Source organism: Stegastes partitus, unplaced genomic scaffold, assembly GCF_000690725.1.
Source record: "Stegastes partitus isolate 25-593 unplaced genomic scaffold, Stegastes_partitus-1.0.2 Scaffold2237, whole genome shotgun sequence".
Classification (NCBI taxonomy): domain Eukaryota; kingdom Metazoa; phylum Chordata; class Actinopteri; family Pomacentridae; genus Stegastes; species Stegastes partitus.
The window spans coordinates 48,757-60,469 of NW_007579968.1; the positions used below are offsets into that span (position 1 = coordinate 48,757).

At 39.5% G+C, this 11,713-nt stretch overlaps 1 protein-coding gene across 1 annotated transcript; it reads right to left on the reverse strand.

The window, feature by feature from the left end:
* Nucleotides 1-365: 365 nt before the first annotated feature.
* LOC103374393 (kinesin-like protein KIF23) lies at nucleotides 366-8,973 on the reverse strand. The gene is made up of 18 exons (XM_008304477.1): nucleotides 8,889-8,973; nucleotides 8,596-8,662; nucleotides 8,268-8,396; nucleotides 6,502-6,607; nucleotides 6,155-6,291; nucleotides 5,931-6,043; nucleotides 5,037-5,207; nucleotides 4,793-4,837; nucleotides 3,790-3,902; nucleotides 3,402-3,523; nucleotides 3,191-3,293; nucleotides 3,033-3,112; nucleotides 2,383-2,502; nucleotides 2,140-2,299; nucleotides 1,332-1,493; nucleotides 1,041-1,207; nucleotides 777-950; nucleotides 366-599 (listed from the first exon to the last, which is right to left on the reverse strand). Exons 1-18 carry the CDS (start codon nucleotides 8,900-8,902, stop codon nucleotides 366-368), a joined length of 2,217 nt encoding a protein of 738 aa, XP_008302699.1. The 5' UTR covers nucleotides 8,903-8,973.
* Between the last annotated feature and the right edge of the window lie 2,740 nt (nucleotides 8,974-11,713).

Consider the following 11,713-nt stretch of genomic DNA (forward strand, 5'->3'; position numbering starts at 1 on the left):
GTGAGTCAAATAATAATTACCTATTGAGTAATTGATATTGCAAATAAATTAGTTGCAGTCCATTTGCAATGTAATTCAGCATCACAACAGCCTCGAAAGTATCAACAGCTCTGTGACATTCTCGTCAGAAATGAGTTTTTTCAGCTTCTCAAAGGTAATTAACAGCTGCAGGGTTAATGCACTGGGCTACATTATAATGTGCATGAAGTGTCTGCTGCTGTTACATTGTGATTAGCAATGTTAGTCTGGATGGTTAATAGATTTTCACAGAGGAACATAGATGTTAATTTAAAAGGACAGAATTCTGCTTAACCGTCATGTCATCTAGTAATATTTAGCAGCATAGATTAAACAGGAGCTAAGCATTATGAACAACATACAGGGAGCGGTGACGGGGAGGCAGATCTCTTTGCTGGGAGGCGTTCCTCCCTGGAAGGCCGCTGAGGCTGCGTCTGCGTCTGACGCGGTGGAGGATCGGGACGTCCTGGACGTCCTGGAGTCTTGCTCTCCGTCACGATGGCCTTGAGCTGCTTCAGCTTTTCGTCTTTCACCCAGAGCTTGTTTTGCATCTCAAGCTGCATCGCGTTAACGCGCCTCTCCTACACAGCAAGAGAATTATTGTCCAAGTGCAAAAATCATAAGCCATCGTCAATTAACGTTATAAACACATAATTATTCAAAGTGGCAAAAAAATAAAATGTGTGCTTGTATAACGGCTACAGTAAACAAAAGGCTGCCAATTTCTTAACTTGTGAGTTATGAAAAGAGAAACTCACACATTCCTTCTCCCATTTGTGCTGGGTGTCTGAGACCATGCCGTGCATGTGCTGCTCCATGCGTCTCTTCTCAGACTGTTCCCTCTGCAGCCTCTGTTCTCTGGTTTCCAGCTCGTGCTTCAGTGAACGCTTGTCATCCTCATAGATTTTAGTTGTTTTCTGCAGGATGTCAATCTGAAAGAGAGCCACGTGAGACATTTCATAAAACTTAACTTATATACTAGCCTGCACTCTTAGAGAGACTTAAATATTTTTATTTCCCACCTTATGTTCTTGCATCTTGTTTTTCTTTTCCAAGCGTTCGATCTCTGTCTTGTTGTTCTGGATGATTTTGTCTCTTTCTGCCATTTTTCCATTTTGTTCATGAATAAAGTTGTCGTTGGAAATGAGGTTGGCATCCAGTTCCTGAAGCATAGACTTCATCATGTTGGCTAAAATAAGGAATAATGAAGTAGACGAAAGGTGAGCCAAAATAAGAAGTCCAACTCAACTTTTCAAATAACTTGACCTGTCAAAGCCACCAAGTAACAGCTGGACTCAAATGCAAGCAGACACCTGCTTTGTTGTAGTCTTCAATCATCCTCTGCCTCATCCTGTGTCTGTTTTCCAGAGCTTCAATCAGTCTTGGCAGGGTGATGTCATCATGTGGGTCAGTGAGCTCAGAGGAGGGTAGAGGTGGGAGGCTGTGCACCAGGTAGTTTATAACAGAGGGCACATCTACAGAAACAGAATTAACACAACTCTTTAAACTCATTGTGTTTTTATAAGCCTACAAAGCATACTATGGCTGAAACATCTCCACATAATTATAGGCCCAAAGACAAAGCTGTGCATTTTTACAGGAATTGTTTTTGAAAAAGGGCTGTCTTTAATTTGAGGATCAATTTAAATGTGATGATGCATCTCAAAGGGTTTATTCTCCAATTAAATTTTAAATAATGTCAGTATGCATTCATGAGCTGAAGGTGCTTGTAAGCACTTGATAAAAGTGAGTACAGGACTGAATAATAAACTGAAGCAATGAGCATTACAACAGCAGTTATTCAGCTGAAAAATCATAAATGAATAAATAAATATCAAGACCTGAATCCATTACTCCATGCTAATTCTGAGATATTACAATTAAAATTAAAATTTTCGATGTGTGGCTGTAGTTTGACATGTTTTATTTACATACCTCAGTGTTCAAATTTAATGTTTTCACTTAATTATCATTTTTAATCCACTAATTGTGTTTTTATATAAATATAACAGTGTATTTAGATATTAATTATACCTGCCTGTGTCGCCTTATATACATTTTAAAGGGTAAAAGTTAGTACTTGTGTAGATAGACTTGGATTATATAGTGTCCAACTATTACCCTTTTCTACCGGACCACCACGCTCCTCCAGCCTGCGAGACAGCTCGTCTTTAAATGCCTGGTTTCTATGACGACGGCCTGGAGTGAAGCCACAGATGGGCCGGTCCACTGGCCGAGCTACCTCCACCTCCTGGGTCATCTCTGCAAACCGCATCACCAGCTGCACCAACAGACTTGTGTGTCAGATGGAAGGAAATTTACAAGTTCATTGAAAGATACAGTTGTAGGGTGGGATGAACTTACCAAGGTTTCCTCGTAATCATCAGCCTTGGGATTCACACAAACAACCATCCTGACTTTTCCTTCTCCGTCAAAGTAGTTTTTAAACAGGTGGGTTACTTTGGAGTCTCTGTAGGGGACCATCTGTAAGAGGAAAACTTGCATTACCTACGTGGTTCATCAAGGGATGTAATTAAAGAAGCCATATTATGTACATATACGGGTTCCTGATGGTATTTTGGGAGTCTCCTAGAATATGTATATATGCTCTAATAATTGAAAAACACATTATTTTGTTATCCTGCACCTCCTCTCACCCTCTGTCTAAAATCCTCAGTTTTACCTCCCGTCCCTTTAATGCATCCCTCCCAAAATACCAGTCAGTTCTGACTGGTTAGGTAGACCAACAAAATCAAAGCCAAGCTGGTTGCGTATCATAGCCCTGGAACAATAACAGCTCCAGTGACAAAAAATGTTGAACTGCAAGTAAGCTGCTCATTCTTTAAGGGCTTGCCAATCGAAGTGCGAGGCAGGTCTTATACAAATGTTTGGTATGGTGACGTAAATAAGTAATACGCATGTCCTATGTGACACACTGAAGGACAGGTGGAAACACAAATAGCATATTATGGGATCTTTAAAGTTCAGCTCGACAGTATTTCAACAACACATACCCTGTTTGTGCCACACATTTGGTTCTCTCGAAGTATCTCGATGCACGTCCGCAGATTCAGCAAAGACTGGTTAATGTTACCTGAAAGGTAAAATGTTGTTAAATCTCAGATAAAGCTCAGCTGACATTATAACATGATCCTAATGTTTGTTAACAAACCTGCTTCCCGTATACGAGTGCCTTCTGCTCCTGTCCTGCCAGTGCGCTCACTACCAGCCAAGTCCACCAGGCACAGCTGACTAACACTCACCTGGTTCTTATCCTGACAAACACAATGAGACTGACTTTGTCAAATACAATTCATCCAAGTAGGAATTACAAAAATGCACTTAACTCTGGAGCCGGAAATTTGGTGTCACTTTGAGCTGACCTGGAGAATGTTGTCACCATCTGCGTCAAGAGGAGCCTGAGCCAGTTTAATAATGAACACACTGTGTGAGCGACTGGACTCTCTGTTTAGACGGGTGTTGGCGACCTTTCTCTTCTTTTGACCTGGAAAAACAGAAAGCATTTTCATGAGCAATTTAAATTGAATTTTAAGCATAAAACTATTGATCTACTATTGAAATCCTATTTATCCTCCTAACTCCTGCTCAGAGAGAAGATTAACTGCAGTCACTTCCTGGACAGAGACGACCCGGAGGCCAGCAATTCCAGGTCAGTCACATCTACAATCATCAGTGCAGTGATTGTTTTACATTTGCAGCTCTTTACATTTTAAGCTTGGTCTCGTAAATACAAATCTTTCAGCAACTCACCTCTCCAGAACACCTGGAAAGCCTCCTCAGCAGACTTGACTTCAACCTCCATACAACCAGCCACATACATGTTGTGATTCTGATCCTCCCTGAGGATTTTAGACTGAGGCGGTCTGTACATTGAGTAAATAAACATGTTATTGACTGAAGACGTGGAATTGTAGTTTCCATGCAACTGATGTAGAGTATCAAGCATTGAAGGGGGGTGAGGTGGGGAAATGTTGCTTGATTCCAGCCACAGAAAGTAATCAGTCACAATCATCAAGCGTCATACAGAGTGACACACAGGTGTAAGGACATTCAAAAGCTTTGCCATAACAAAAACTACAAGCGGCAGGGGGGTAAGGATTATTAAGACTAAAGGAACACCCATCAACACTGGAGACGTTACCTGGTGTAGCCTGCAATCAGCAGCTCTGTTAGTGATGTTGTTACACAGGGCTGGGTATTGTCATATTATTAGTATGTTTTTAGTACAAACTGAATGTGTCTATAACAGTGAGTATTGTAAATTCTAAAGTACCAAAATTTTGCACTGAATGCCTGCTCAGATGCACATTTTTTCATGGCTTTTTATTTAGGGATTTTAAGTATGTATTTAAATGTATTAAGTAATCTTAATGTATTAAGATGTATTTATATTTCTCACCATAAAGCCCTGACATCCTGCCGAGCATAAGTCTAAGTTATGAGTCTTTTAGATTGACGAATAAATCAAAAACAAATAGATAAAAACATTGTTTTGCTGTTTGTACCGAAACCTTGGTTTCACATCAGCATTAGTATAAAAATGTTTAGAGCGATACCCAGCCCTGTGTTTGTGTAGCTTCTTTTCAATAACTGCTTTCAGATTTGACACATTTGTGTAACTTTGAAAAAGTCTCCAGCATTGACGAGATTCCATTTACAAATTTGACTGCATGATTGTGTTCAACAGAGAAAGCTCAGCTAAATCAGGCTGCTACTCTGATGTCTGATGGTCGAGCATTCACTGGTCACATACATGAACTCAGTGTTCTGGCGCACAGGTGTGCCTCCACCATTCCACCTAGTAAAGAGAAAGGACAATAATTTTGTCTACTAGCTACTCTTTAATGTAAAGAATAAATGCCAAGAGCCACTATGATGAAAATTTTTACGTTCAGCTACTGTAAACAGATAAAACACAATGCTGATCAACCTGGAATTTTATGCAAATGCATACATCTGAATTATATTCCTTTCACTTAACATTTTTATGAACTCACTTTGGCTTGATTGCATCTTCCTGAGTTTCTTCCAAGAGATCATAGATGTAGTTGTTGTAGATTTCAATGTAGGAGACAAAGATGCTGTAACTGCTGTCCTCATCCACACCATCTGCTTTACAAGCCTCGTCTGGCTTAATCATGTCGGCAATTTCAGGATCAAGCTTTTGTCTAAAATCAAAGTAGGAAAATTAGAGATGTACATATCATTTATCCTGCAGCAGAACACTATTCTTTAACAGGACTCAGTCTTCTGTCTTTATACAGTTCAACAACAGCAGTTGCTGAGGTTTATTGCAAGTTGAACTGTGCAGTGGGTCTCATAAAATCTTAGTCTGTGTCAGACTGTGCAACATCAGCTGGAAGCTTGCCAGAATATGTGAATGTGTGGTGTATTGTAGTGCTACAATGTAAACAGAAAAAAACGAGAGCATAAGCATGTCGTCAGTTCTTGTCATCCATCTGCCCCACTCTTATGTTTTGTAAATACAGCAATGTTAGGTTTTCTTTTTTAGTCACGAACTCTTTCCTTTTTGACTTCATCATTTTCTGGTTTGCATTTTCTTCTTCTTCAGTACAATAAAAACTACATGTAAAACACGTCAGACAGGCCTGTACATTTTGCATCAATTCATGTCATATTGTATTTATGGCTAGTTTGAGGAAAAGGCTCATGGCTCTAGTCACACTGTGGGAAATTGGGACATTTCTCTTTCTGAATTTTTCCACAGACTGTCTTTGGTCACCCAAGTGCCAAACCAGCCAGCTGGTGCATAAATCTTACCATGCGATCTGAGAACACCATTTTGGATTATTGACAACAGATTTTATCGTCTTTCTTTCTCTTGCCAATTTCAGACAGCCTAGAATTTAAAAGTGTAATGGTGTCTTTACCTGGAGGAAGGCGTCTTAGGAACAATCAAGTTGTTTTCCCGCCGTTGGCGCTCCAACAACGCGTCAACGTCATTCTGAACCTCCATACCATTTTTATCGTCCGTCTTAAAAATCTGAACAAATAGAATGCGTTAAATTAGATAAATACACAAATATTAGCAAGTTTTAATCAATTATCTGGGTACAAGAATTAACCAACACCATTCTACATGCTACTCTCTTACATATCTTTTGGCCTGGTAGGGACCAATACTGTTGAAGATCATGTTGAGGGAGCGAGGTAGAAGCCCTCCCTGGCCTGGAGAGCCAGTCATGGTAAATGTCTTCCCACTGCCTGTCACCCCGTATGTAAAGAGGAGGCCTGCAACAAACAGTGAGCAAATCAACTGCCAAAAATAAACTGAAAGCCAAATTGCTCCTGGTTCCTGGCATGTTAAAATTCAGAAACACTGAGCAAACAACGGTGAATTTTTAATTTGAGGTACACAACTAGACAAGCTGGCTGTGACCTTATGGTTATTATTTGTCAAAATACTCCTGGCTTATTGCTGGAGTCGGTTAGTGCTCTTACCATTTTTTCCACGAATGAGGTCGTCGACAAGAGGTTTGGCCACAAACTCAAAGAGCTCCATCTGAGATACTGAAACTCCAAAGACCTTTTTAAAGGAGTACTGTGTCTGTGAGGCAAAACAGAATCATAATATAAGATTTAGAGGAGATACAGTATATTTTATTACATTGAAGTGTAATCCTGGTATTATTACATAGTTTTTTGACTGTCAACAATTTACATAAAGCCTAAAACCAAGAATACATTATGTTGTTTTTCAATACTTTCAAATTTTTCCTGCCTTTCTATGACACTTAAGCCCAAGCTGACAGGTTCCTACCAAAGATGTACATCTATATAATAGGCTTTTAATATTTAGTTTCACCTCCCAAGCATCTATGTCTTGACTGCCTTCACATTTTGTGTTCAAGTAACATCCTGTGTGGGTGCATATACCAATTCAACTAGCTCTTTTTATTGCAAAGGAGCAGCAGCAGCTCTAATATTAGCTGCTTCTGGGTACCTGAACTCCACACTAAATAGATTAGATAAACCTTCTGGACTGAGAACACCTTGAAATCCCCTCAGGAGAGCTGGAGGACATAGCTAGGGAACTGAGATAAGCGGCAGTCGCTTCCTAAACCTGCGAGGCACTCCCCAAACAGATAACACTGCATGTTTGGGGAATATATTCAGCCAGAGATAAATACATATTTGGTGGATGAGCGAGTACTTACAGCAGCAGGATTATGTATATATATGTATGTATGTGTAAGATTGACTCTAAATAATCTACAGTGCCATGGTGATGAAGGAAAGTCCAACTATGTGACCCATATAATGAGTCAGTCGTTTTTGGACACAACTGAGGAATAAATGCTGTCCAGCTCTCATCACATAGATAATATTTAATAAAGGATGGAGCCAAGGAGTGACTTCTCTGATCACTTCAGACAACCAATGGTGAAGTCTGTTAGAGGGCTGCAAACATACTCATTGGAACTTGAGTATGTCTAGTTACTACTATTTTTATGGCAGAACTTTTTTTGTGGTTCAAAGATTTCATATAACTGCCAGCAAGAAGTGCATAGACAGTATAAAAATGTATCATTTTTATTTGTTAAAAAAAAATTTAAAAGTCTTTGTACATGTTTGTATTAGTTGAAGTGTATATGATTTCAGTGTAGCTGTGGATTTGCTGAAGCTCTGGCACGGACGCCTAAAGACTATCGGTCAAAACCTAATGTGAAAAGCTCTAGAAACAAGTGGTAAAAACATCTGACCAGAACCTGCAGCTAAAAGAGAGAAAATGCAAAACAAAAAGGTGGATGGACATCACGTGATGTCTCAGCTAGGTAGGTGTCCTGAGCAGAACAACAACACTTTTGCCATAAGAGTCCTAGGTGTGCTTATCTTAGATTGTTTTATTTGTAATTCTCTTTTTTTCCGGCTATTTTATCAGTCATGGGTTACATGAAAAGCCTATTATTACTGTACATGACTATTATTACTGTTCATATACCTCTACTTGGTAGTCTTGAGTGACTAAATGAAATGACTACAGCAATTTTCTGAAAATAAAATGAAAACAATAACAAGATCCTGTGCCACTCCAATTCGAGTTATGGTCTCAGCATGGCCCCCCTATTAAATTTGTCTGTTGTTTGTCTGTTTGTTGTTGGTTTCGGTCTCTTTGCTGGATTTTTTGACAATAAGGAAAAAAAGCAGTCTCAGCAAACTCATCCTTTAGTCCCAAACTACTGCTGGTTCCCTGCTAGAGTTCTCACCTCTTTATATTCTCCATTGCGGTTGGTTTTGAAGCCCTCGGGGGCGTGCAGCTGGATGGTGGTGCTGCTGATCACCTCGATGCAGCACTCCTCGTCCTCCGCACCCAGAGGCCGTACACGGCAGTACACCTGCGGAGCAAAGACCACGAAGTCAGATCGACTTCAGCGGGATCAAGTTCTTCTCTACTGTCTCTATTCCAACGTCTGGATTGTATGATGATTAAATTAGTAACACACTGCTATACCGTGAAACCACAATCAGACAGATGTTCACGTATCACAGCATTACGACTGTGTTGTTAAGTTAACCTACTCCAGTGACACTCACCCCAACCGGGTCTTTCTGGCTGTTGGGAGGCTTTTTTGGAGGAGGCCTGCGGGGCGTTTTAGCCTTCCTGGAGAAAAATAGTTCACATTTCATCGTTAGAGTGAGCTATTTGTGACAGTGCAGTGATAATGGCTGAACAAAGCCTCTGGCTAAAGGCTAACTAGCCCCTGGCTAACGTTCCAGGGAAGCTACTCAGCTCGATACTTCGGTAAACTCTTACTCAGTATTTAGCGACAACATACATGTAGGTAATGTACTTGAACTTGAAACATAAAATATTAACGTGTACTCACGCTTGTCTGTTCATGGTTTCGTGCTGCCTGTTTCGGTTTCACCGTTTCTGTTGGTCCAATTTTGAATCTTCCCTCCGCCTCAAACCTGGCGACGTTTTCAAAACGAGCCGGCAACAGCCAATAAGATTTCACAACGACGACCACGTGATGTCGCCCTCACTGCCGAGCCTTTTTTGGAAACAACAAAACTGTAAAATATGTAGAAGTCAACCGAGATACTGATAAAATACCAGAGCTGTGTGTTTAGTGCTACAGGTAGAACCGCCTTAGATACCTGGCAATTAAAAATAAACAGCAATGAGATCATTGGAATTCTCATAGTAACGCTGTTTGTTTTAGCTAATGAGAGCTGTTTTAATGCAGACATCTTTTGTTGCATCTAAATGTTTGCAAGAACATATTTAAAATAATGTAGTTTGATACTATATTAGAAATTAAATCATTTTTATTAGCGACAGTGGTTGTTGGATTTAGCAAGCATAATGACTCGAGCAGGGCTTACAGAACAAAATTGGACAGTTCACCATGTTCCTTCCTCTCTGATTATTTACCATCATTTAGCCTATATGGTTACAGTTTCCACATGCATATTAAAGATATGTAAAGACATGGTTTACATGGCCTAAATTGTTAAACACTTAACTATAGTTTTAGAAAAACTTTTGTAAGCATACTATGATTATATATGTTGTTGTTCATTATTCCTAGTAGAAGTAACTGTAGGATAATAGCAGCCCGAAATCACACAGAAGAAATACACATAAGTAGAACTGGAGAGGAAGATACATGTTAAAAACATACGTAAGCTAAGTCTTAACTAAAGAATATTGTCAAACTATATAAATATTTAGATTTTTTTCTTCTTTTTTTAAAGCTCTAGTATGAACTACAAAGTCATCTAAAACAAAAACTACAACCATGTACCTTCAAATAAATTTAATAAGGTTTCCCAGTAACATGTAAATAAATATTATTTTTCGATGATACTAAAAAAGATAATGATAATAATTTGTGCTATTTTTAATATCACTGATATGGTCCATTTTACCTATCAATATATAATGACATTGTGCACAGTTACATGTATTAATATTAGCTGTAGTAGCTGTAGTAGTAGTGGTGGTGTTGGTTAGAATGGAGGCTTTAATAATAGAGGTAGTACTTGCATAGGCAAAATAAAAAATACACATTTTTTTCACATTTTACTAGATTTGTCGTTCGGATTTTAAAACATTAGTGGCCCAGCCAATTGCATGGGTATTCATCCCCTTTAAGGTAAGATTTGGTAGATTCACCTTTTGCTGCATTTACAGGATTGAGTTTTTGTGGACAGTCTTAATCAGCCTTGCACATCTGGACGCTGTAATTTTAGTCCTGTTCTTTGTAAAACTGCTCAAGGTCTGTCAGGTTACACATGGATTTTGAGTGATCAGCGCTTGTCAAATTCAGCCACAAATTCTCAGTTGGATTGAAATCTGGGCTCTGATTTGGCCGCCCCAGAACATTCTTTCAACCTTGTTGTCTTTAAACCATTTCTGTGTGCTTCAGATCATTGTCTTGCTGGAAAACAAATCTTCTTCCAAGTTGTAGCTCGCTTGCAGACTGCATCAGATTGTGCTCCAGGATTTCTTTTTACTTTGTTGCATGCTACTTTTACAAGTCCTCCAGGGCCTGCTGCCTCAAAGCATCCCCACATCATGATGCTGCCACCACCATACTTCACAGTAGGGATGGTGTGCTTGTGATGATGTGCAGTGTTTGGTGTCTGCCGAATGCCTAGCACCAACTGACTGCATCTTTGTTGAATTAGGTGAATGACCTATTTAATGTTTTTAAATTTCGAATTAATTAAGATTATTTTGTAGAAATCTATTTGTACTTTGATGTGAAAGAGTCCTTTTTGTCAAATCTTATGCAAATAGCCCAATTAAATTGACCATGATTCAGTGTTGAAAAGAAATAAAAAAAGGACAACTTCCCGTGGGGTGTGAATACTTTATAGAGGCATTGTAAATACCTACTAACAATCAGATCAAATCTGCCGTCTCTGTTGCTGAAAAACACAAAATTCTGTAATAAATTAGCCTGAGAATATCTTATCTAACCACAGAAACAACAGATAACTCGTCCTCCACCTCCTCCTGCATCACCTCATTGCCCTCATCCTTTGTCTTTTCCTAAAAGCTTCTCATTTCCACATCCTTGAAGTCTTGCCTTAGTGAATTAGGTAATTAGCTACCACCAGATGCAAACAATGATAAGACCTGTAAGTGGCGTGCGCTCTTTCACACATGCTCATACAAAATGCCCCAAGTAGTGTGAAGTAGATGTGTTGCTTGAATGTCACACAGAGGACCCAAACTGATGCTGTTTTTGTAATGAACAGTATCATCTCATTGTCAAGGGTTTAATGCATGTACAGAATGACAGATAAATAGATCTGGGGCTACTTCTGAAACACTCAAGGCCTAGGATGCCTGATGGGCCTAATGGTGCCACTGCACCTTTGATTACCTTTCTTTGGTTCAGTGCCTCCATAAGTGTTTTGTGCATTATGTGTAATCTTTACAAATAAAACCTCTCATGTCTTTCTTTTTTTCTGCTGGTTAAATGTCGCTTTCGTGTCTTTCTTTCTTTCTTTTTTTATACAAAGGGGAAAAAAAACACAGGCAACAGTCGCTTAGCTCTCCAGCCTCCACTAAAAGCTATCGTGACGTCACTCCGTAGTCCTGTTTGTACTACAAACATGGCGCCCAGTGAGGCTTGGTGGTGGCTAACCAGTGCCACCTACCGCCCGGCAGCAGTAACAAACACTAGTTACAAAA